This window comes from Pan troglodytes, chromosome 15, assembly GCF_028858775.2.
Source record: "Pan troglodytes isolate AG18354 chromosome 15, NHGRI_mPanTro3-v2.0_pri, whole genome shotgun sequence".
NCBI classification, from domain to species: domain Eukaryota; kingdom Metazoa; phylum Chordata; class Mammalia; order Primates; family Hominidae; genus Pan; species Pan troglodytes.
Window position 1 is genome coordinate 75,429,987 of NC_072413.2, and position 25,787 is coordinate 75,455,773.

At 53.4% G+C, this 25,787-nt stretch overlaps 1 protein-coding gene across 3 annotated transcripts; it reads right to left on the reverse strand.

The window, feature by feature from the left end:
* Positions 1-368: 368 nt before the first annotated feature.
* Positions 369-24,113, reverse strand: ISM2 (isthmin 2). 3 transcript variants are annotated; one of them, XR_010151244.1, is made up of 8 exons: positions 23,811-24,015; positions 10,659-10,901; positions 10,305-10,547; positions 8,312-8,657; positions 4,560-4,700; positions 4,227-4,310; positions 1,506-2,096; positions 369-643 (listed from the first exon to the last, which is right to left on the reverse strand). XR_010151244.1 is itself a non-coding variant. In XM_003314431.7 (7 exons), exons 1-7 carry the CDS (start codon positions 23,937-23,939, stop codon positions 1,579-1,581), a joined length of 1,704 nt encoding a protein of 567 aa, XP_003314479.2. In that variant the 5' UTR covers positions 23,940-24,113; the 3' UTR covers positions 369-1,578. The 3 variants fall into 3 exon arrangements, 2 of the variants coding, with proteins under 2 accessions (XP_003314479.2, XP_003314480.2); XM_003314431.7 differs by having other exon boundaries at positions 369-2,096; positions 23,811-24,113; XM_003314432.7 differs by lacking the exons at positions 369-643; positions 8,312-8,657 and having other exon boundaries at positions 1,980-2,096.
* Between the last annotated feature and the right edge of the window lie 1,674 nt (positions 24,114-25,787).

Consider the following 25,787-nt stretch of genomic DNA (forward strand, 5'->3'; position numbering starts at 1 on the left):
ATCCACCTCTCATCTTAGAGCTGTAGTTCTTTGGGCAACTCTTTGTTGGATCCCCTGACAGCAAATTACTTCCTGGTGGAGTAAAAGTGATTTACCTCTCTGACAAAGCTCAGAGTGAATGTGCCCCTGAGGTCCAGCCAGCTCCTCGTCCATCTCCTAGGCAGTGTGAATAAGGATAACTGATATTTAGAGTCTAACTCCTGCATGCCACAAGCTCTGCCTGCCCAGCTGGTCCAGGAAATGAAAAGGAGCCTGCTGTGGGTTAAGTAAATTACAAGCACACCCATGGGAGTTTGACTTCGATCATAAGCAAGGGTTCCTTACACTCCTCCGCTCTGCCGGGGCCCGAAAGTCTTCATCAGGCAGAATTTGAAAATAAAGTGCTTTATTGCTGAGGAGCCCAGAGAGCTTCAGGGCGGCCATCTGGGGGCTAGGACTGAAGTCCCCTACCTTTTGGTGGCTCTTGTGAACAGAGACAGTTGAGACTTCAACATTTCAACCCCATAGAAGGCAAGGAAGTGCAGCCAGGGGAATGGGGAGGCAGGGAAGAGGCATGAGGTGTGCCGGGAGAGCGATTATGTGCATCTCTTCCCAACTGAGTTCAGTGCATTCAGTGATGCTGGGAGCATGACATGGGACGCTGCTGGGAGAATTTACACCACAGAAGCTGCCCAAATGCAATAAATCAGGGCTTTTTTCCCCTCCCAGAGAACTGGTTTACTATAGACGTGTGACACACCGTCCCGAGCTAGTGCTGAACCCACCCAAGCCTGGCTACTGTGACAAGCTGTCACCTCCCCACTCGGGGGGAATGCCAACTCCCAGCCCTGCACATCCCGACAATCAGCAGAACAGAGAGGGCTGAGCAAAGGAAAGGGACCAGAATTGGGCAACCCATTCCCTGCCTGGAGTCCACTTCGCCTCAGCTGGGCTGGCTTGCAGCCCAAGACTAAAGTTGGTGTCCAACAGAAAGGCAGCTTGGGGCTACAGATAGCCTCCTGTGCAGTGGCTCGTGGCAGGGAGTGGGGAAAGAAGGGCATGTGCACCACCCAGAGATAAGGAGGGGTGGCCACCCGGGCTGGATGCCCCCCCCGGCAAAGGATGGCTGTGCCCATGAGAAGAGTGGCCCTTCCTCTGCTGGCCATCAGGGTGGAGTAGGAGTGACTCGTGGCAGATCCCGGGAATCAGGATTTTTCTGGAGCTGCTGGCTAACACTTATGTGCAGAGCCAGGACAGAAGAGCCCAGCTCCCAAGGAGGAGAAAAATGAGTGGCCAGGGTCCCAGCAGGCAGCAGAGGGAGGCCCCGGCAGACACATGCACATATGCACATTTCCAGGGCTCCCAGGGACACCCACCCTGGGCCCTACATACCCTTCAACCTTCTCACTAACCCCACTGAGATATCTGCTTCGGGGTCGCTGGCAGAGGGCACACAGCCTCGGACCAACCTCACTGGGGGAGCCCTTTCCTCACCCTGTCTGGGCAGGGGCGGGTGAGGGCCCTACCAGGAAAGTTCTCCCGTGCAACAGCAGCAGCCGCCTGCCCTCTCCCTGCAGTGTCTGTTCAGCAACCCCGTCACTAGTACTCCTTGGCCTCCTGCAACTGTGCTAGGTACTCCTCCTCCAGGGGGTTGTCGGTGCAGGCTCGGCCGTTGTTGGGGGGGAGCACAGCGTGGAGGCGGCTCCAGTCCCCCTTGCACAGGATCCAGGGCGTCGTGTCGAACTTGAAGTGCAGCTTAGGTGAGAAGTCAGTGCTGATGAGGTTGGGCATGCCGGCACCCTTGCCACGGGTCAGCAGCCGGCTGTCCTCGTCATAGCAGCAGTGCTGGACGGCCAGTGTGCTGCTCTCCCCAGACAGCATGGAACGTAGGCAGAAGCGCGCCGTGGGCTGGTAGATGTCCAGGCGCTCGCGAGGGCCACTGGCATCCCTCCACCGGAAGCTGCGGCCCTGGTGCTCGTCCTGTAGGCTCACAGGGCTGTCCATGGCCTCCAGTGGGTAGGCACACGGGCAGCTGGGCAGGTCCCGCATCATCTGGCTCAGATACTTGATTAGGAAGTCGCTCTTGCAGTTCAGCCACTTCTCACAGCTGTCCACATCTGCAAAGGGCCACAAAGTGCAGGAGGGAAGCCAGTGACAGAGCCGGGCCCGTGTGGGGCGGGGACTGATTAAGGGCCAGTGCATGGGGAGAGAAGGCCCAGGCCCCAGCTGGTGCAAAGGCGTGGCTTGGTAGGGCCTTGGGAATGGAGAGAGGCTACCCCACACCATCCAGACAACCTGAAGCAAGAAGCTCTTGCTCAGAACAGACACAGGCCAAGGGGCTGGAGCAATGACCCAGATGTCCTCTGCGGTGCCATATGTCACATGCTGAATGGTGGGAAAGGTTTAGGTGTCATGTGCTGAATGGTGGGAAAGATCCTGAGATCTTGGAAAAGGATCTGGGGTGAGTGGAGACAGGGACAGCAGCTTTTCACCAACTGGTAAGAAGGTTTCATTATTTTAGCCACTGGCCCATTCTTGTTCTGAACGCTGCCTTTCTCAGGCGGTCTGGCCTGGGGTGAGTCATTTGGCCACTTTGGGCCTCCTGTGGCCCCCTCTGTCTATGCTGCTCTCCTCCCCATCTCCACCTCGGGAAACGTGGCCTTTTTTTTTAACTATATTTTTATTTAATTTTAAAATAAATTATATCCCTCAAAACAAAAACCTGAGGCTAAAGTACATCTGACTGAGGTTCTCTTAAATAGAAGAGCTGGGGGGCCAGGCGCGATGGCTCACGCCTGTAATCTCAGCACTTCTGGAGGCCAAGGCAGGAGGTAGGAGCTCAAGACCAGCCTGGCCAACATGGCAAAGTCCCGTCTCTACAAAAAATACAGAAATTAGCCGGGCTTGGTGGCGCATGCCTGTAATCCCAGCTACTCGGGAGGCTGAGACATGAGAATCACTTGAACCCAGGAGGTGGAGGTTGCAGTGAGCTGAGATCACACCACTGCACTCCAGCCTGGGTGACAGAGCAAGAGTCTGTCTCACCATTTTACCTGGTCCCCATGGCACAGTGCAGCAGAGGCCAGGAGCCTTCATAAACCAGAAAGAGGTGCCCCCCAGACTCACCAGAGCCCTGCAGCGAGCAGGGAAGGGGAAAACACTGCAGTCACCAGGGAACAGCAGAAAGAAGAAAAATGGCCTTGGGCGGCTGGCCACGTGGGAATGTGCAGAACCTTGCTCCTCACTCCCCAGAATCTGCCTGAGTGGATGCTGTTAACCGGGTCTTGTTTCTCATTTTCCCTTCTGTGCCCTCATCCTAATGGGATGAGCTGTCCAGCCCCGGACACTGGGGGACTGACTTTGATAGTTTGAGGCCCTGCACATCTCCAAGGGACTGCAACCTTCCCCAGGATCCAGATGCTGGGATTTGGGTTTTGACTGGGAGTGAAGGAGGAGCCTGGGAAATGGTAACACAGGAGAGGGGAAGAGACACACATTTCCCAGGCCCACCCCTGTACCAGAAAACAAACTGCTCCTTCCTCTCTGCTCCCAAATCTTTAGGGCCTTCTTTGCAGTGCAGTGCTCACATGGGTTATGCGTGTCTTTCCCCCACGGGACCTGAGCTCCTTGAGGACATGGACCAAGCCTCAGGCTGCTGACATCCCCTGTGCCAGCACCATGGCCAGGCACATGATGCAGGCTCAGTAGGCTCTTGCTGTGCTGAGTGCAACCCTTATCTGCAAGGTTGGTCTCCCTGCCTTCCTTGCAGGGTGCAAGTAAGACCAACAGACACAGACTCAGAGTGTGCAGGTGGAAGCCTGGCCCACGCCCAGCTGCCTGGAGGAGCAATGCTGGAGTTCTGCACACTGACCCATTTCTGACTGCACTGCATCCCCCTCTCCAGACAGAGCCTGCCCAGGAGCCTCCCAAGAGTAACCAAGGAATGGAAGTCAGAACGTCCCCACCCCATCCTGCTGCCAGGGAGGATAGGATATGCCCCCACCAGATGATCTCTAAGCTCTGCCGCTCCCATTAAGACCTTCCCAGTAGGAATACCAGTCTGAGAAAGGCCAATGGGCTGGCTCAGAAATGCCAGGGCCCCCTGTTGGAGAAGCAAACCTTCCAGATGGAAGCTGTGCTCTCTGCCTAGTGGAAAGAAGCCAGGTTCCTGCCGTGGAATAATACCCCACCCTCCCCTGAGAGCTCGTTCCCCAAACCACCAGGGGCAAGCCTAGCCCCTCACTCACCTTGATCATGCATGTCCGTAGCATTGTGGGCCAGGAGCTTCCACTCCTCACTGGGGAGGCCCAAGGTGTCCTTGTCCTCAGTGCCTTTGGGAGGAAAGGAGGCCAGGCTGGTGGCTCCGCAGGCCATCTCAGTGCCGCTGATGGGGAAACCCCCCCACCTCAATAGGCTCTCAGTGCCCACAGCAGCCAAAATAGGCCTGGGACAAGGCAGGACCACCATGTTTGTGAGCTTCCTGCATCCCATCTCCCAAGCCCACCCACATTCCCAGGGGACCAAGCCTCCAGCCTAAGCCGCACCAGCCACTCCTATGCAGGGGTAGGGGCTCATCTCACCAGGACAGGAGGGCAGGTCACAGGTACGGGTCTCGGTGACAGTGCAGCCATAGCCACAGGGCCGACTCCTCTGCTGCTTGCCAGTGCTGCAGTTCCCACTGCAGGGAGACCAGGGACTCCACTCCTTCTGAGGCTCATAGTCTGGGTTAAGACAGGGAGTTGGGGGTGAGTGCATATAGCTCACAGGGCAAATTGGTACAAATCAGCACAGGGCACCCTTTCCTCAGGTGGATGCAGCCCATGCCAGGGCTTCCAGCCTCATGAATGAAGCTGGGCTGGATTTCAGCTTCCACCTGCTCCCTCAACTGGATTCCCTTCTGCAGTGAATAACCTGTGCAAATATATCAGGTGCCCTGAAAAGACAGTATAATGCCTAGCCACTTGCTCTGTGCCAACACAGCATAAAGAGGAAATGATACCTGGGGCTGGGAGCTATCTGACCACTATTGGTGTGACCTTGGGCAAGTCCCCCTACATCTCTGAGCTATAGGTTTTTTAATTTCTTTTCTGTGTCAGGGTCTTACCCTGTTGCCCAGGCTGGAGTGCAATGGTGTGATCATAGCTCACTGCAGCCTTGACTTCCTGGGCTCAAGCAATCCCCCCACCTCAGCCTCCCTAGTAACTGGGACTACAGGCACGTGCCACTAGGCCTGGCTAATTTTTTCTTTTTTTGAGACTCTGTCACCCAGGCTAGAGTGCAGTGGCGCGATTTCGGCTCACTGTACCTTCGCCTCCCGGGTTCAAGTGATTCTCCTGCCTCAGCCTCCCATGTAGCTGGAATTACAGGCATGCGCCACCATGCCTGGCTATTTTTTTTTTTTTTTTCAGACGGAGTCTCGCTCTGTCGCCCAGGCTGGAGTGCAGTGGCGTGATCTCGGCTCACTGCAACCTCTGCCTCCCGGGTTCAAGCAATACTCCCGCCTCAGCCTCCTGGGTAGCTGGGATTACAGGTGCCCGCCACCATGCCCAGCTAATTTTTGTATTTTTAGTAGAGACAGTGTTTCACCAAGTTGGTCAGGCTGGTCTCGAACCCCTGACCTCGTGATCCACCTGCCTTGGCCTCCCAAGGTGCTGGGATTACAGGCGTGAGCCACTGCATGGCTAATTTTTGTGTTTTTAGTAGAGACGGAGTTTCACCATGTTGGCCAGGCTGGTCTCAAACTCCTGACCTCAAGTGATCCGCCTGCCTTGGCCTCCCAAAGTACTGGGATTACAGGCATGAGCCACTGCACCTGGCTAAGCCTGGCTAATTTTTAAATTTTTTGTAGAGATGGGGTTTCGCCATGTTGCCCAGGCTGGTCTTGAACTCCTGGGCTCAAGCGATCCTCCAGCCTCAGCCTCCCAAAATGCTGGGATTACAGGTGTGAGCCACCCACCTGGCCTGAGCTATAGTTTCTATGTCAATCAAAACCAAGGTTGACAATATTTCCCTTGCACTGGAGATATTTAATAATTTCCCAGGCTGGGCATGGTGGCTCATGCCTATAATCCCAGCACTTCGGGAGGCTGAGGCAGACAGATCCCTTAAACTCAGGAGTTTGAGACCAGCCTGGGAAATATGGCAAAACCCCATCTCTACAAAAAATGTTTAAAAAGCTACTGAGGAGGCTGAGGCAGGAGGATCATCTGAGCCAGGGAGGTTGAGGCAGCAGTGAGCTAGTGAGCTGTGCTCATGCCACTGCACTCCAGCCACAGCCACTGTGTCTCACTCCAGACACAGTGAGACCCTGTCTCAAAAAAAAAAAAAAAGAATTTCCCTGCTACCCATATTAGGGACCCACTTCTGATCTGAGGGAGCTGAAATACACTGTGGCTGGGCCCAAATCCTCAGGCTGTGCAGGGCCTGAGACCCAGTGCTTTCTGTGAAACCCCCAAAATACTGAGAGCTGGTTCCACACTTCACAGGCAGGCCAGCACTGGCGCCAAGAGTTTAAGGAAAATTAATGGGAGAAAAGCTGAAAAACACGGAAATTTTTTCCTTTTTTTTTTTTTTTTTTTTTTTAGAGACAGGGTCTTGCTCTGTCACCCAGGCTGGAGTGCAGTGATGTAATCACGGCTCACTGCAGCCTTGACCTCCCAGGCTCAAGTGATCCTTCCACTTCAGCCTCCCGAGTAGCTGGGACTACAGGCAGGCGCCGCTATGCCCAACTAATTTTTGTGTTTTTTGTAGAGACAGGGTTTCAACATGTTGCCCAGGCTGATCACAAACTCCTGAGCTCAAGCAGTCCACCTGCCTTGGCCTCCCAAAGTGCTGGGATTACAAGGCATGAGCCACCATGCCTGGCTGTCATGAAAATTTTCTGTGAGTTTACATTATTTTAGTGAATTGGGAAGAGCCTGTCACAAGTTAGTCTTAACAATAGGCACCTCTGTCCATTGACAAGACACCAGGGCTCCAAGGGAAATGGCTGCAACTATGCATAAAACATGTCTGCACCCAGAGGAAACCTGAACCACAATATGCAAAAATAAAAATCATCATCATGGCCGGGCACGGTGGCTCATGCCTGTAATTCCAGCACTTTGGGAGGCCAAGGCAGGCAGATCACTTGAGGTCAGGAGTTCAAGATCAGCCTGGCCAAGTTGGTGAAACCCTATCTCTACTAAAACTACAAAAATTAGCCAGGCGTGGTGGTCCACACCTGTAATCTCAGCTACTTGGGAGGCTGAGGCATGAGAATCGTCTGAACCTGGGAGGTGGAGGTTGCAGTGAGCTGAGATTGTGCCACTGCACTCCAGCCTGGGCAACAGAGTGAGACTCCACCTCAAAAAAATTAAAAAAAAAAAATCTGTCATCATGAGAGGCTGGTAGGCTTAAGGTAATATTTTCTGAACAGTTTGTGCTGCTATTGTGTCTTTTTCTAACAAAAATAATAAAAATAGCCAATACTTTCTTTACTCCATGCTGGCACTGTATATGTCTTAACTCACTTAATACTCTCTACAGCCAACTCCATGTAGTAAAGATTATACCATTCCCCATTCTATAGAGGAAGGAACTGAGGCACAGAGAGTTGAAGAATCTTGCCCAAGGTCATTCAGCTGGTAAGCAACACAGTCAGGAGTCAAAGTCACACACACAATCTGAAAATAAGGTCAGTCATGAGTGATGGAATTTATAATTTCTCAATCCTTGGAAACTCACAGATGTAAATAAATATAATAGTAACAAATGTCTTTTGCTTAGGGGATATCAGAGATTTTTGTGAGGGTCAAATGTTGTTCAGAAAAAAAGAAAAAAAAAAAAAGGCTGGGCACAGTGGCTCATGCCTGTAATCCCAGCACTTTGGGAGGCCGAGGTGGGAGGACTGCTTGAGCCCAGGAGTTTGAGACCAGCCTCTGCAACATAGGGAGACCTCATCACTACTAAAAATAAAAAAATTAGCCCGCCCTGGTGGTATGCTCCTGTGGTTCCAGCTATTCAGGGGCTAAGGTGGGAGGGCTAAGGTGGGAGGATCGCTTGAGCCCAGGAGTTTGAGGCTGCAGTGAACCATGATCATGCCACTGCACTCCAGCCTGGGTAACAGAGCGAGACCCAATCTCAAATAAAAAAATTTTAAAAAAAAAAAAGGAAAAACTCTGCAAGCTATTGGCAATGTTACTTTTGAGTTGATGATGGTGTTTGAACAAGGCCTAAGCTCCTGGCTTCCTCAATGGTCTTGCCTGGGAAGCCTCCACCCTCTCCCTCACCCCCATTTCCACTCAGTACCTACAGGGGAGCAGCCTGGGGATGCCAAGATGGGGGTGCTCACCGTAGCTGACAGAATCCTTGAAGACCCAATCCCTGGGGGCCAGCCAGCCCTGGTCCCAGTTGTCTGTAGTTCCATTGAACCAGAGCGCCTGCTCTTCCTCATCTTCCTCTTTGTCCTCTTGATCCTCACCCTCGATTTCCTCTGAAGGATAATCCTCGTCTTCCTCCTTTTCTTCCCCCTTCTCCCCTGGGGCCCTGTCTTTTTCCTCTCCTTTGTAGTCTCCCCAGAGGAAGGACCAGAGGGCGGGCAGCCAGCTAAGGGTATCCTGGGGCGGGGGATTGCTGGGCTCAGCCAACAGGTCTATCGACACCTCGGCCTGGGGGTCCTCCACCACCTTGATGGTCACCTGCAGGAGACAGGCCAGGCCGGCCAGTGAAGGAGGTCTTAGAGCTGCATTCCAAAGAGACGAGGGATGATGGGGTCAGGGTCAGAGGTGAGAGGCCCAACCTTTCCTTCAAACCAGCTGTCTTCTCTTGGCTGACATTTTTGGCTAATCTTCCTGGCCTCTTAGGGCACAAGAATCACAGCTTACGGCCTGGAGGTGCATTAGAATCACCTGGGGACTCCTAATTCGCAGATGCCAGGTATGGACTGAACTGGTCTGGGCTGGGGCCAGGTATGGCGGTTCTAACACATGCCAGGGTTGACACTCACTAGCTTAAGAGAAGCTGGCTTTGAATCTCGGCTCTGCCAGCATGCATCTGCTGGGCCTGGGCAGCTCTGAGCCTCCAATTCCTCATGGTAGGGCTGGAAGCTGAGTGCTCCCGACACAGCAGCCGTCGGAGGAACTCTCTTGCACCACATTATGGATGGAAAATAAGTAAAAGAAAATCATTTATGTGAAACTGAACTTCGGAAACATTATTTTTGGCTATTCAATAAAGTAACATGAGGTTCACTGAACAAAATTTGGAAAAAAACAGCAAACTATGAAGAAGAAAATGAAAATCGCCTATATTCTGGCTGGGCTCAGTGGCTCACGCCTATAATCCCAGCACTTTGGGAGGCCGAGGTGGGCAGATCACGAGGTCAAGAGTTCGAGACCAGCCTGGCCAACATGGTGAAACCCCGTCTCTACTAAAAATACAAAAATTAGCCGGGCATGTTGATGCACCCAGCTACTTGGGAGCCTGAGGCAGGAAAATTTATTGAACCCAGGCGGCAGAGGTTGCAGTGAGCTGAGATCATGCCATTGCATTCCAGCCTGTGCAACAGAGCGAGACTCCATCTCAAAAAAAAAAAAAAGAAAGAAAAAAGAATATCACCTATATTCTATCGCTGACATTTCTGCCTTCCAGTTTTTTGCGTGTGCGTGTGTGTGTGTGTGTGTGTGTGTGTGTGCGTGTAGGTAAGTAGAGAAAAGAAGAGAGACACTTTTAAATAATTTTAGAATTGTGTTTTATACTTTTATGGTCTTTTTTCCCCTTCTGGGGAAAGTGTTTTGTAAACTGTAGCTGCTACACAAACATGCAGAATTATTATCATGAAGGACTCACGCCAGGCAGTGGAGCCTGAAACTAGAATTCTGCCAGCCGCTCTAATTTCCTCTCCTATAAAGCCCTTCAGGTGGCTGTCCCCCATGCCACCAGCCTACTCCATTCCATACTGAACCCCTTCTTTAGGGGATCAGACCTGCAGGTCTTTTCCAGGAGGCCTCCTTAGATTCCCGGAATCCCTTGTAGCCTACAAAGCATTTCCCACTCACTGGTGCTCACATAGCCCTGCTGGTTTGGTGCTGTTTGTCTCTTGCCATGGTCTAGAGAACATAGGCTCAAAGAGTCAAAAGACTTGCCCAAGGCCCACAGCTAGAAAGTAGAGGGGCAGGTCCTCCGCCCCCTACACCACAGGGAGAGCATGGGGAGCCTGCCCTCTGACCCCACACAGCAGCCCCACCCTCCACGGAATCCAGGATGTAGGGTATCCTGAGCCCACCTTGTCAGCCCCGCTCCTCTCCGGGTGTCTGCAGGGCTGCTGGCCCTTCTGTAGCTCTCACCTGGTTATCAGGGTTAGGGGTACTCAAGGTTGCGTGGACCAATTCTGGCAGCTTCTGCAGCTCCAGCAGCAAGGGAGTAACCTCCTGGGTCCTGGGAGGCGTGGCATTCCCTGGGGTCAGGGCTGCTGGCTCAGTGACAGTCCAACATCCATGTTGGTGTAGCTCTGCCTGCAGGTGGGTTCTGGGGAGCAGTCGTGCCTCCTCCTCTTCCCTCAGAGGCCTAGGATCTGGGGAGGCTGAAGCCTGAGGAAGAGAGAGGGAAGGTGAGGTAACAAGTTAGGGCTTACCCAACAGGGACCCAGAAAAGGCTGGCCACGCAGAGCCAGGAGCTGCTGGCCCTTCTGTAGCTCTCACCTGGGTATCAGGGTTAGGGGTACTCAAGGTTGTGTTGGCCAATCCCGGCAGCTTCTGCAGCTCCGGCCGCAACGGAGTAACCTCTGGGGTCCTGGGAGGGGTGGCATTGCCTGGGGTCATGGCTGCTGGCTCAGTGACAGTCCAGCGTCCATGTTGGTGTGGCTCTGCCTGCAGGTGGGTTCTGGGGAGCAGTGGTGCCTCCTCCTCTTCCTTCAGAGGCCTAGGATCTGGGGAGGCTGAGACCTGAGGGAGAGAGAGGGAAGGTAAGGTAACAGGTCAGGGCTCACCCCACGGGGATCCGGAAAAGGCTGGCCAGGCAGATCCAGGAGCCCTGGGGTCTGACCGGGTCATAAACTCACCCTGTGACTTACACCTCTCTGGAGTGTGTATCTGTAGTGTAAAATCTCCACACTGCCTGCTTTAAGGCCCTCAACGGGTAAGTGAGGGTGTAGCTGGTCAGACAGTGGACTGTGTCCACAAAGCGCTTTCACAGAGGATGCCAGTGTAAGGCATGAAAAGGAGGGTCATTTCACAGATGAAGAAACCAAGGCCCAAGAAGGGGAGAGAGTTGTTTCAGAGAGTGGTGTCCTTTGCAGACAATGTGCCTCCCACTCCCCAAGGCCCTCACAGGCCAGAGCAGAAAGGCCCCCAGGGATGCACCTGGTCCTATCGGGGAGTGGGCAGCAGGCCTTGGCCTTTCCCCTCAGCCTGCTCCTGTCCGCTAGGCCCCACCCAGGCCATCCACATGAGGGCTGTGTTCCTCCGCCTGCCTGCCTGGGGCCTGGCTCCTTTTTCTATTCCAGGCTGCTGGCATGGCTGACTCAGCCAGTTCATCCCTTCCAACAGCCACTGGCCATGGTGTCCTCACCGGGACAGTCCTTGCTTCAGATCAGATGGTAAGTGAAAAGCAGATCCATGTCATCTCTGACTCCTGTTCAGCATTCATCTGCCCAGACAGTGGGGCACTAGGGGCTCAGTGGCTGCCACCTGCCTCCAGGCTATAGCCACTGCCCAGGTCTCTATGCCAGGGCAAAAGGAGCACCTCCCAGAGCTGCCTTATGAGTCTCCGGGACCTGCCACCTGTGGACCCTGCTTCACTCAGGCCACACCCTTGCCACCCCTCCCGTCTCATACATGGGCAGTATGGTATGGCTGACAAACACTGGTTGTGAGAGTCAGATAAGCTTGGGTTCAAATCCCATCTCTGCCTCTTACTAACGTCTTCAACTTGACAATATCCTCGTCTGCAGATTGAAGATAATCATTCTTCCCTGCAAGGACTGTGAGAATTTTATCAAACATTTCCACAGCATTTACTGCACATCAGGCACTATTCTAAACACTTTATCACTCATTTCATCCTCCCTGTCTTACATCCTCATTGTCATGCCTGTCTTACAGTGGAAACTAAGGCACAGAGAGGGCAAGTAACCTGCCTGAGGTTGCACAGACATTTAGCGATAAAGCCAGGATTTAAACCAGGCAGTCTGGGCCTAGAGCCCATTCTCTTAACCTGCAAGCTATAAAGTGATAGTATTGCATCCCCTTCAAAAATCAGGGGCTTAATCAGCCTAGTTTCTCACTCTTACTGACTTTTTTTCTTGAAAGTTTGGAAACAGATTCAGAATCTTCTGTCTCTCCCTCTTTGACCTCCCCTTCTGCGGTGTCCAAACACCTGGCTCCAGGGCTCCTGCACTAAACGCCTGGTCCCAGGGCAGCCGTGGGCCCATCTCGGCCCCAGCCTGGAGTCTCTTGCTGAGTCAAAGCCCTCTAGTCTAGACAGCAGGGTGGATGAGTGGAAGGTGGAAGGGTGAGTAATGGAACAACTCAGCCCCTTCACTGACCAATGAGGGAGGCCTGGAGCATCCCTAAGTGCTGGCTTCCTAGCAGCTCCCACCCACAATTCCACCAAAGCCCTAACTGTGCCTGTGACTTTGCTCAGCATCTCCACTGTCTGCAGTCTCTGGGGCATAGAGACAGGCAGTCTCGGAGCAGCAGGTGTTCAGGGTTGTGCAGCCTTTTGGCTGATTGGGATACCCTAGCCTGGTGGTGGCTGGGCCTGCCTGGGCAGGTGGTACAGTGGTTATGCAGTGGTTCTCATCTGGGGACATGTGGCACTGCCTGGAGAAATTTGTGGTTGTCACAGCTAGAGGGGGTTTCTACTAGCATCTAGTAGGCACAGGCCAGGAATGCTGCCACATAGCCTGCAGTGCACAAGGCCATCCCACAAGAATCATCCAACCCACATGTGAATAGTGCTGTAGTTAAGAAAGCATGCTGTAGGCCAGGCACGGTGGCTCACGCCTGTAATCCTAGCACTTTGGGAGGCTGAGGCGGGTGGATCACTTGAGGTCGGGAGTTTGAGACCAGCCTGGCCAACATGGTGAAATCCTGTCCCTACTAAAAATACAAAAAAAAATTAGCTGGGCATGGTGGCAGGTGCCTGTAGTCCCAGCTACTCGGGAGGCTGAGGCAGGAGAATCGCTTGAACTGAGGCAGCAGAAGTTGCAGTGAGCCAAGATTGCATCATTGCACTCCAGCCTGGGCAACAGAGTGAGAATCCATCTTAAATAAATAAATAAATAAATAAATAAATAATAAAAAGAAAAGAAAAGCAAGCATGCTGTAGACTGGGCTGCCTGGTCTGAGTTCTGCTGGCAGCCTGGCTTCTAACCTGTGGGGCCCTAGCAGGAGAGAAGCCTCTGTGAGCTTCTTCATCTGCAAAATGGGAATGACAACAGGACTAAGCCTAGCCCAGGCCCTGCTACCCAGTAGGTGCTCAAAATGTTCATTTCCAGACCTCTCTACCCACTCCTCTCCCTGGTGCCCAGTCAGACCATAGGGTGGGCAAAGGCCAGAGAGGTCCTGGCCAAGTGTCACAGCCACACGTGCCGCCTTTCCTCTCTGGAGCTGCTCTTGGGAGTCTCCCTCTCTGTGCGTCAGCCCTTGCGGAACTCCTGGGAGTGGAAAGAGATGTGGGGAACGTCTCATCTTAGTTTGGGTTCTCTTGAAGCCTACCCCGAGACAAGGGTTCCAGTGTAGGTGGTTCCACTGGAAGGTGGCCCCAGGAGATGCCAGAAGAGGGTAGGGGAGCGAGACAGGGAAGGGGAGGCGGCAGTCAAGGATGCAGTCAAGCAGCAACCATGATGGGCACCTGCAGCCAATCCCCCTGGGCTCCTCTGATACCCCTCGAGCAGGGACAGAGCTGGGGATTTATCTGCCAACTCCACCAGTCCTGGTTAAAGGCTCTGGGGCTAGAAGGGAGGATTTGCTCTCCAGACACTTCAAGTGAGCCACGTACATCTCCCAGAAGGGCTGAGGGGATCAGGGCCGGGTACCCAGAGGCCCAGCCCATAGCCAACCTCTGGACACATCTTACACACCAGGCCTTCCTAGGCAATTTCCATGCCATCTGTCACTTTTTCCAACTCAAAGGTAAGTTCTGTGCAGACAGGAATTGTGTCTGCTTTGTTCACTGTGGGATACTGTGCTGAGCACAGTGCCTAATACATTATAGGAGCTCGATAAATCACTGCCACGTAAACAAATGAACACCAGCAACCCTGAGGGGCGAGCGTGATCACCTTTATGTTAAAGATGAGGCTATAGAGGCTCAGGGAGGGTAGGGGACTTACATAAGGTCTTAAAGGTTACAATAAGATAACTGGGATTCAGCTCAGCCCAGCCTGATCTCAACACCTGCGCACTGGTGCACACTATGCACGCGTGGACAGACACTGGTGACAGTGACCCCTTGTGGGCCACCACCTTCTGTCTTCACAGAGCAGTTCCACTTTCATCTCAGCTGAATGTGGTGGAAATGAGTTCAGGCTGGAGTCCACATGACCGGGGTTCAATCCCAACATGTACACCTACTAGCTGCATGACCTCCGGCAGGTTACTTAATCTGCCTTAGTTTCTTCCTCTGTAATTTAGGGAAACACCAGCACCTGTCTCACAGGGTTGTTGAATTAGAATAGTATCTTGTAGGTGCTAAGCATGCAATGAACGTTACCCAGAGGTGGCGACAGATGGTACTCAGAAGGCAGACAGAGGAGCCATCAGGGGCACCCCCCTCGCCAGGCAACATGCCAGTTCTTCACACCTCATTCAGGTCCCCCGAACACTGCTGCAAAATCACTCGGCAGGTGTATCCTCACGGCATTCTGAGGGGAATTCTGAGACTCCAGGTTGTGAAGAACTCCAGTCCTATCTCACAAGACCACCTCTCTCCATCTTCTAAGCTTACATGTGGAATTGCATGCATGTACAAACACACAAGGCCATTCTTTTGGGGGGTGGTGTCACTGCCCAAATAGAGATACATCCTGGGGTATATCTTTACCAGTTCTCTCTCTCTCTCACCCCTATGCTTACCTTCCCAGGCTTGGCCAGGCAGCTCCTGACCCACGTGTTTCCAGTTAACACAGCAGAGTCCCAATCCCCACAGACCCTTACTGCATTGCGTGAGCTCGCCTGCTAACCTGTTTCAGCCCCTTCACAGTTCCCTGTTCTCCCTTCTCCTTTGTGCCTCAGGGGTCAGAAACTTGTTCTGGATAATTAAATTCAGTCACCAAGTGCAGGTCCCGCAGCCCTAGCTGCTGAAGCCCAGGCCCAACCACACAGAGCCAGGCTGCACACTAAGTCATGCTGGTGGGAGGTGCTGGAGACCCAGCACACAACAGCAATTGCCTCTTTAGCCAGGCCTGAGACCCTGCATACAACAGCAATTGCCTCTTTAGCCGGGCCTGAGACCCTGCATACAACAGCAATTGCCTCTTTAGCCGGGCCTGAGACCCTGCATACAACAGCAACTGCCTCTTTAGCTGGGCCTGAGACCCTGCCTACAATAGCAATTGACTCTTCAGTCAGGCCTCCTTAGCCACAGGCAGAGGAATAGGGCTGGATTTCATTCTCCCTCAACTACCTTCCTGATTGGTAAGTACTATTCTTTTTTTTAAGACTGGGTCTTGCTATGTTGCCCAGACTGGCCTCGATATTCCTGGGCTCAAATAATCCTCCCACCTCAGCCTCCTGAGTAGCTGGGATTAGGTATGTACTATTCTAAGCCAACCCACCCTGGCACCCAGCGGAGGCTGCAAAGCTCCTCACTGTAATAAGAGTAGTGCTGATCAAGCATAGTGCTCCCCGCACAGGGCCGGCTTCATGGTGTGCAACCTGTGTCTTTGCACTGAGCCCCATATTTAGTTTAACGCTCTGCTGTTTGTTGCCCTTTCGAAATAGCTAAGAAGCCCCATATTTTCTTTTTTTATTTTTAGTTTTTGAGATGCAGTCTCGCTCTGTCGCCCAGGCTGGAGTGCAGTGGCACGATCTTGGCTCACTGCAAGCTCCGCCTCCCGGGTTCACGCCATTCTCCTGCCTCAGCCTCCCGAGTAGCTGGGACTACAGGCGCCTGCCACCATGTCCAGCTAATTTTTTGTATTTTTAATAGAGACGGGGTTTCACCGTGTTAGCCAGGATGGTCTCAATCTCCTGACTTCGTGATCCGCCCGCCTCGGCCTCCCAAAGTGCTGGGATTACAGGCGTGAGCCACCACGCCCGGCTAATTTTTTGTATTTTTAGTAGAGATGGGGTTTCACCATGTTAGCCAGGATGGTCTCAATCTCCTGACTTCGTGATCCGCCCGCCTCGGCTTCCCAAAGTGCTGGGATTACAGGCGTGAGCCACCGCACCCGGCCAAGAAGCCCCACATTTTCATTCTGCACTGGGCCCCACAAAAAATGTGGCCAGTTGGCTTTCCCAGGTAAAGGCAATAAAAAAGGAAAGGAAAAGAAAAGTAAACCAAAAAAACGTAGCCAGTCTTGCCAATCACCCTATATGTACAGACTCACTGGATTCTCACAACAACACTTTAGGCAGGTGTGAGCATCATCTTCACTTCATAGATAATGCAGCCAAGGATCAGAGAGGTAAAGTAACTTGCCTGGAGTCACACAGCTAGGGGCTGGCAGAGTGGGATTTGATGTCAGTGGTATGGCTGGAGTCTGTGCTCTTAAGCCTTGTGCTTTGCTAACTCCAGGCAGTGGCTGCACCTTCTGGTTTGCCGCCTGCTGCTCTGCGGTGCTGAATGTGCTGGATGAACAAAACACTATACAGGATGTTCAACTCTCCACGTCCATCCTTCCCTTTGATCCTCATAACAACCTGAGACTGAGATCGGAGAGGCTGGAGACTTGCCTGAGGCCTCTGAGCAGCCAAGCTTCCAGGCCTCATTCCTGTCCTTCTCTCTCTCCCTCCCTGGGGGCTTTTCCAACCCTTTAGAGACTGAATGGTCTGGAGGGATAAGGAAGGCCATAGCTGAGGTCCAGGAAGGTGGCCAGCTGCAGGAGAAGGCTAGCAGGTGAGGCCACAGGCTTGGCACCACACAGACCTAGGTTCTAGTTCTCCCTGGCACTCACTCACTGATTGGGCTAGAAAGACCCCACAACCAAATAAAATCAGCCTTTAGGAAATACATCCTTCTCATTGCCACCCACCTGGCAGGTGAGACCTTGCAAATCTCCAGCAATCCAGCCCCTGCTTCCAGGCAACTGGCTGGACAATGGACCGGGACTGAAGTGCTGGGCGGGCACCGCCACCATGTTCATGACACTGCCTCAGGTTTCTCAGGGACCCCAGGCTCCTTCTTCTGCCCTTTGTTCTGTCTCAGCCTATACCCTCAACAAGCGCTTCTTTCATGGCCATTTAACCCCCGCTGCGGCAGCACAAACCACCCCCATCCCGCTCCAGGTGGGACAGTCTTTGCAGACTGGAAGAACAGTCCTCTCTCAGGTCTCCTCTGTTTATTTATTTATTTTTAAATAGAGATAGGGTCTCACTCTGCAGCTCAGGCTGGAGTGCAGTGGCATGACCTCGGCTCACTGCAACCTCTGCCTCCCGGGCTCAAGTGATTCTCCTGCCTTAGCCTCCCAAGTAGCTGGGATTACAGGTGGCTGCCACCATGCCCGGCTAATTTTTTTGGTATTTTTAGTAGAGACAGGGTTTCACCATGTTGGCTAGACTGGTCTCCAACTCCTAACCTCAGGTGATCCACCCGCCCTGGCTTCCCAAAGTGCTGGGATTACAGGCATGGGCCACTGCGCCTGTTTTTTTTTTTTTTTTTTTATTGAGATGGAGTCTCTGTCACCCAGGCTGGGGTGCAGTGGCACAATCTCAGCTCACTGCAACCTCAGCTCCTGGGTTCAAGCGATTCTCATGCCTCAGTCCCTCGAGTAGCTGGGATTACAGGCCCCTGCCACTAAGCCCTGCTAATTTTTGTATTTTTAGTAGAGACGGGGTTTCACCATGTTGGCCAGGCTGGTCTTGAACTCCTGACCTCAGGGGATCTGCCTGCCTCAGCCTCCCAAAGTGCTAGGATTACAGGCGTGAGCCACCGCCCAGCCCCCCACCTTTTTTTTTTTTTTTTTTTTTAAATAAAGACAGAGTCTCACTCTGTAGTCCAGGCTGGAGTGCACTGGTGCAATCACAGCTCACAGGAGCTGTGAACTCCCGGCCTCAATCCTCCCACCTTGGCCTTCCAAAGTGCTGGAATTACAGGCATGAGCCACCACACCCAGCCTCTCTTGCCTAATTCTAACCCCCTCAACCCCTTTGTGGCACCAAGTCCCCAGCTCTTCTTTCTCCCATGCCAAGGTCTTCCCTTGCCTGCCAGGGAGGAGGTGGGTGCCAGGTTTAGGTGCCCAGGGGCTCTGGAATTTAGCAAAACTGAGTGGGGATCCTGGCTCACCACACACTAACCTTAGGTTAGTTACTGGGCCTGCTGTCAGTTTTCTCATCCCTAAAATGGTAACAAGACAAGGAACACACATGGCGGCTGTTTGAGTGGTGTTCTCATCCTAACCAGAACAGAAAATACCCAAGACAGAGCTGGGTCACTCTTTGCCTGTCCAGCACTCAACAAACTGGCCCCAGCGTTTTTGTTTTTGTTTTTGTTTTCAAGACAGGGTCTTGCTCTACTGCCCAGGATGGAGTACAGTGGTGCGTTCACAGCTCAGAGCAGCCTCAAACTCCTGGTGATCCTCCCACCCACCCTCCAAGTAGCTAGCACTATAGGCATGCACCACCCATGCCTGGCTTGGCACAGCCTCTTTTATTTAATTAATTTATTTATTTGAAGACAGGGTCGGCCAGACACGGTGGCTCGCGCCTGTAATCCCAGAACTTTGGCAGGCTGAAGCAGACAGATCTTCTGAGGTCGGGAGTTCGAGACCAGCCTGACCAACATAGCTACTAAAAATACAAAATTAGCCAGGCATGGTGGCACATGCCTATAGTCCCAGCTACTCAGGAAGGCTGAGGCAGGAGAATCGCTTGAATCTGGGAGGCAGAGGTTGCAGTGAGCCAAGATTGCGCCATTGCTCTCCAGCCTGGGCAACAAGAGCGAAACTTCATCTCAAAAAAAAGAAAAAAAAAAAAGACAGGGTCTCATTCTGTCACCCAGGCTGGAGTGCAGGGGTGCAATCAATCACAGCTCACTGTAGCCTCAAACTCCTGGGCTTAAGCAATTCTCCCACTTCAGCCCCCGGTAGCTGGGATTACAGGTGCATGCCATCACGCTTGGCTAATTTTTGTATTTTTAGTAGAGACAGGGTTTCTCCATGTTGCCCAGGCTGATCTTGAACTCCTGAGCTCAAGTGATCCACCTGCCTTGGCTTCCCAAAGTGCTGGAATTACAGGTATGAACCACCGTGCCTGGCCCACAGCCTCTTTTTATGATGATGTCACCATCCATGTGTCTGGTGCTTTTTCACCCAGCACTGCATCTGACAGAATGGGTTCTTATTTTACTGTGGGAGTAAACTGAGGCTCAGCAACAGGCCTGCCCAGAGAAGCAGAAGCCACATTTTGTTCACAAGGCTAATTATTTATTTATTTATTTATTTTTGAGAGGGAGTCTCACTCTGTCGCCCAGGCTGGAGTGCAGTGGCACAATCTCAGCTCACTATGACCTCTGCCTCCTGGGTTCAAGCAATTCTCCTGCCTCAGCCTCCCAGTAAGCTGGGACTACAGGTGCCCACAACCATGCCCGGCTAATTTTTGTATTTTTAGTAGAGATGGGGTTTCACCAGGTTGGCCAGGCTGGTCTTGAACTCCTGACCTCAAGTGATCCACCCTCCTCAGCCTCCCAAAGTGCTGAGATTACAGGTGTGAGCCACTGCACCCAGCCTGGTCAGTTATTTGTGACACACCACCCAAGTCCCTAGAATAGCAATCTGCATTCTCTCAACATGACTCCTTAAACTAACACCTTTGCCATAGACAGCTTTAACACAAATCATGCAGACTCATGAAACAATGTCAGAGCTGGACAGGACCATCAAGATGACTTAGGCGCTCTCAGCTCTCTTTTTTCATTTTATTTATTTATTTTTGAGACAGGGTCTCACTTTGTCACCCAGGTTGGAGTGCAGTGGCGCGATCTCAGCTCACTGCAACTCTTGCCTCCTGGGCTCAGGAGATCCTCCCACCTCAGCCTCCAGAGTAGCTGAGACTACGCGGGCGCACCATCACGCTCAGCTAATTTTTGTATTTTTTGGGGGGTAGAGATGGGTTTTCGCCATGTTGCTCAGGCTGGTCTTGAACTCCTGGGCTCAAGCAATTCTCCCACCTTGGCCTCCCAAAGTGCTGGGATTACAGGTGTGAGCCACCATGCAGGCCCCTCTTTTTAAATGTGAGGAAATCATCCGAGGTGAGTCACACATGCATTAATGACCCACTGGGACCAGAACCCCAAGCCCTAGACTCTAAGCTCTGCTTTTTCATTGTGGCACTAATTTGTTTTCACATGTTTTGGATGACTCTGCCAGGCTTTGTACTGGAGCTGAGGATATGATTTTGGCTCTGAAATAACTCATCCTCTAGGGTGTTCTTGTTAGGGGAAGATTTGGCAAACACGCTAAAAATAATTACAATACAAAGCAGTAAGTACTAAAATAGAAAGTATTCATGCCAAGTGAGCAGAAACAATGCCAATTTAGTTAATTTTATTATCACTGTCATCTCCATGTAGGAGGAGGGACTGGCGAGAGGCCTCATCTGTCTACAACAGTCATTCTCCACTACGGGCAGTGGGGATAGGGTGTCCCACAGGAAGCATGTGGAGTGTCTGGGCCTCGTGAGGAGGCAAGTGCTACAGGCGCCTAGTGGGTAGAGGCCAGGAATGCTGCTAAACGTTCTATGAAGCATAAGACAACAGCCCCTACCACAAAGAATTATATGCCCCAAAATGACGAGGGTGCTGAGGCTGAGAAGAGCCAGTCTAAAGGATGCATTCTCAATAGGGGCAATAACTAGATCTTGTGAGAGACCAAAAAGTCTTAAGATATTACAGTGGTTTGTGGCATTCCAAAGGGCTATAATACATAGACAGTGTATCTATGGTATTAAAATGTCATGGGGAGGTCGGGCGTGGTGGCTGACACCTGTAAGCCCAGCACTTTGGGAGGCCAAGGCAGATGGATCACTTGAGGTCAGGAGTTTGAGACCAGCCTGGTCAACATGACGAAACCCCATCTCTACTAAAAAAATACAAAAATTAGCTGGGCGTGGTGGCAGGCATCTGTAATCCCAGCTACTCTTGAGGCTGAGGCAGGAGAATCGCTTGAACTTGGGAGGTGGAGGATGCAGTGAGCTGAGATTGAGCAAGACTCCATGTCAAAAAAAAAAAAAAAAAAAAATTCAGCCGGGCATGGTGGCTCACGCCTGTAATCCCAGCACTTTGGGAGGCTGAGGTGGGCAGGTCACCTGAGGTCGGGAGTTCAAGACCAGCCTGACCAACATGCAGAAACCCCATCTCTACTAAAAATACAAAATTAGCTGGGCGTGGTGGCGCATGCCTGTAATCCTAGCTACTCGGGAGGCAGAGGCAGGAGAATCGCTTGAACCCAGGAGGCGGAGGTTGTGGTGAGCCGAGATCACGCCATTTTACTCCAGTCTGGGCAACAAGAGCAAAACTCCGTCTTGGGGAGAAAAAAAAGCCTGGCGTGGTGGCTCACACCTGTAATCCCAGCACTTAGGGAGGCCTAGGCAGGTGGATCATGAGGTCAGGAGTTCGAGACCAGCCAGTTCGAGACCAGCCTGACCAACATGGTGAAACCCCGTCTTGACTAAAAATACAAAAATGAGCCGGGCGTGGTGGCGTGAGCCTGTGATCCCAGCTACTGGGGAGGCTAAGGCAGGGGAATTGCTTGAACCCGAGAGGTGGAGGTTGCAGTGAGCCAAGATCGTGCCACCGCATTCCAGCCTGGGTGACAGAGTGAGACTCCATCTCAGAAAAAAAAAAAAAAAAAAAAATTCATGGGGAGTGGGGACAGGAAAAAAACCTAAAAGACTCCTTAAGGGGGCAGAAAAAAAGGTAGCAAAACTGGTCTACAGACACATCCTCAAGTGCAGCCAGTCTCCCCATTCCTTCCCACGGCCTTTGGAGGGTTTCAGCAGTCTGGACAAGCTCTGGCTTCTCACTCACTCACTCACTCACAATCTCCCACACCCTGCATGCCTATATGGACCCTCAGTGTCGTCATCTCAAAAATGGGAAGAATGGCTGGGTGCAGTGGCTCACACCTGTAATCCCAGCACTTTGGGAGGCCAAGGCAGGTGGATCATGAGGTCAGGAGCTCAAGACCGGTCTGGCCAAGATGGTGAAACCCCGTCTCTACTAAAAATACAAAAATTAGCCAGGCGCGGTGGCAGGTGCCTGTTATCCCAGCTACTTGGGAAGCTGAGGCAGGAGAATAGCTTGAACCCGGGTGGCAGAAGTTGCAGTGAGCCAAGATCGTGCCACCGCACTCCAGCCTGGGTGACAGAATGAGGCTCTGTCTCAAAAAAAAAAAAAAAAAAAAGGAAGAAGAAGAATGGCTGGGCACCATGGCTCATGCCTGTAATACTGGCACTATGGGAGGCTGAGGCAGGAGGATTGCTTGAGGTCAGAAGTTCAAGACCAGCCTGGGACACATAGTGAGACCCCTATCTCTACAAAATAAAAAATAAAAAAAATTAGCCAGGTGTGGTGGTGCATGCCTGCGCTCCCAGGTACCCAGGAGGCTGAGGCTGGAGGATCGATTGAGTCCGGGAGGTTGAGGCTACAGTGAGCTATCATCACACCACCGCACTCCAGCCTGGGTGACAGAGAGAGATCCTGTCCCAAAAATAAAATAAAATAAAATAAAATAAAATAAAATAAAAGAGAGGGAGAAAGAAAAAGAAGGAAGGAAGGAAGGAGGGAGGGAGGGAGGGAGGGAGGGAGGGAAGGAGGGAAGGAAGGAAGGAAGGAAGGAAGGAAGGAAGGAAGGAAGGAAGGAAGGAAGGAAGGAAGGAAAAACGGCAAGATGCGCAGAGCTATTCGGGCCTCCTACAGCTTAGTACATGGAAGGACCCAGGACCCAAGACCTAAGACCACCTGCCACATAGGACTGCTCCTGCATACCCTAATACAAGTCTGGCTGTCTTTGGCCCCATGGGAATGAACGTCCGCTGCATTCCAGGGGGCAATAAGCTGGACTGTAGACCCCTCAGTGACTGGAAGACACAGGGTTTGACAGACCATGGCTTCTCTCCATGGCCAACACCACTCTTCCATCTCATTCCTGTTTTATACCCCAACGCCCACCCACAGGCCACGAGGACAGAGCCAGTCTCAGGCTGGCCACTCCTGCCGGCGGCTGGAGAGCCCCACTGTGCCTCCGCTTGTCTCATGGAAGGGGCTCACCTGACCGTTTGAACCTCAGCGGCCCTGGCCCGCCACTCCGCAAAGCGCCAGATTCCTCGCACCGGCGGGACTCCTCTCCGAGCCAGGGCGCACCTGGAAAGGGGGCTGCAGGCGAGGTTCGCTCAGGGCGAGGAAGCCCGGCCACCGTGGAGTGTCGGCCACCTCACTCCGCACAGAAGTCAAACTTGTCACCCGGCTGGTCCGCGGCAGCCCGGGTCGCGGCCACGCGCGAGGAGTGGAAGCCCCGAAATCCGGCGCACCTGGGCAACGCCCGGTGTCCGGGAGCTTCCGACCGGCCCCGGCCCCTCTCTCCATCGGGGGGTCGCCGCCTGTGTGTGTCCCGGTCCCGCTCCCCGCACGGCTAGAGCCGGCGGGCTGCGGAGGAGGGACCGCGCGCTCCGCAGCCCGGTGCCGCCGCCACTCACCTCTGCGAGCCTCGTGAGGCTCCCAGGCCGTGGTCCGCGGAGCCGCGGCTTCTTCACGGGGAGCCCTCGCGCCGCCGCCAGCAGCAGCACGCAGAGGAGGAGCCCGGGTCGGTCGCGGAGCGCACGCATCGTCTCGGTTCCGAGGCTGCTCTGCCTGCGCCTCTGCACGCGGCCGCGAACCCAGTCGCGCCCCGCCTCGCCTCCTCCGGGGGCGGGACCCGGGGATCCTGAGGGGCGCGCGGGGCACGGGGGCGCGCGGGGCGGGGGCGCGCCCCTCGCACAGCCTCTCTGGCCCCGGCTCTTCGCGTGGGCGCCCGCACAGCTCTAGGGTCCGCGCACCTGGACGTCCCCCGCCCTCCTCCGAGGGGCCCCTCGGCGCTCCCCGACCCGTCTTGACCCTGTGGGCGGCTCTCTTTGATCTGGCCGCCTCCCCGCCCTCAGTCCCCGCTGCTGTCGCCGTCGCAGCCCTCAGCGAATTCCTGTTCGCGGGAAGCTGCGGCCCGGCGCGCTCCGGCCCTGCGCTGCGACTCCTGCGGGGCCCTGAGGGTCCGACGCCACCTCTGCCCTCCCCGACCGCGCTCCAACTGCGACCTGGACCGGCGGTGCCGCGCGGGCGAGGGAGGCGCAGCCCGACGGGAGAGTGGCGCGAGTCTTCGGATGCCGGGCAGATGTTTGGTTATGTCTCGAGGAAGGTTTGCTGGGGAGGAAGCCTAGAAGTAACTCCCCCAGGGCTCTTCCCAGTCTACTGCCGGAGGTGGAGACCAGAGCAGAGGCACAAGCCAGCACCTGCCACTCTGCACCCAGTGTCCTCGGAGTGTTCTCAGAGCACTTTTAAAAACCGGAGAGCCGGCCGGTGGCTCACGCCTGTAATCCCAGCACTTTGGGAGGCCGAGGCAGGAAGATCACTTGAGGTCAGGAGTTGAGACCAGCCTGGCCAACAAGGTGAAACCCCGTCTCTACTAAAAATACAAAAATTAGCCGGGCGTGGCAGCGCGCACCCGTAGTCCCAGCGGGTGGGAGCCCCGAGGTCCGGCGCACCTGGCCCACACACAGGTGGGAGAATCGCTTGCACCTGGGAGGCAGAGGCTGCAGTGAGCCGAGATTGCACCATTGCACTCCAACCTAGGCGACAGAGTGAGACCCTGTCTCAGAAAACAACACAGGAGAAAGTTGAGACTCAGATGTGAGGATAAAGTCCCAGAAGGACAGCCGGGAGTCTGGTCGTCGCCTAGTTGTATCCTGGGTGAAACAGTGAAACTGCCCACTTCATCCAGTGGGACCCTTGGTGCAGGGATCCTCACGTAGGCCACGAGGGTCACCAAGATGGCCTGCCTCTGAGCAACCGACACAAAACTTTAGCTTGTGGCAAAGATCAGGAACTCTTGAGAGGCAGTGCCAATCTGGATGGGGCAGCTTGGGAATGTGAACGCAGTGACACCAGGTAGGGGGAGGGGTTGGGACAGGTCAGTGAGGAGCAGTCACAAGGCATTGGGGACATGCCCACCCAGGGGCCATAGCAGGGCGCACAAAGTATGACTCAAGTTTCAGGGCAGGGTTGGTGGATCCCCAGGGGTGGTAGAGAGGATGAACAGCAAGCCCAGCTACTGGTGTAAACTGCTGGGTCTGGGTCAAGTTAGAGTAAGACTGTGGGGGGACTGTGTGCTTTTCTGGAACTACTCCTATTCCCAGGGGCACAGCTGCAGGGTTTTGAATGGTGCATCACAGGGATGACAACCTGGGTCTGGATTCGGCCATGGGGACTGGAATCTTTCACCATTTACCAAGTAGGTGATATTATTGGACAAATTATTTGACGTCTTCGTGCTCTTGTCATCTGTAAAGGTGTGGGGGCCCGGGAGCAGGAGGGGTTACCCCTCTCACCTGGGCACCAAGTGTGAGAAGTGTGAGTAAATGAGAAGTAAATGTGAAGTAAATGTGAGTAAATGAGAAGTAAATGTGAGTAAATGAGAAGCCAGG

Bases quoted from the DNA above. Each gene is read 5' to 3' on its own strand.
- ISM2 (XM_003314431.7), bottom strand. From the start codon at position 23,939: ATGCGTGCGCTCCGCGACCGACCCGGGCTCCTCCTCTGCGTGCTGCTG. The intron at 10,902-23,810 runs GTGAGTGGCGGC...TCTCTCCCTCAG, and splicing joins GCCTCACGAGGCTCGCAGAG to GTCTCAGCCTCCCCAGATCC. The intron at 4,701-8,311 runs GTGAGCACCCCC...GTCTTAACCCAG, and splicing joins CAAGGATTCTGTCAGCTACG to ACTATGAGCCTCAGAAGGAG.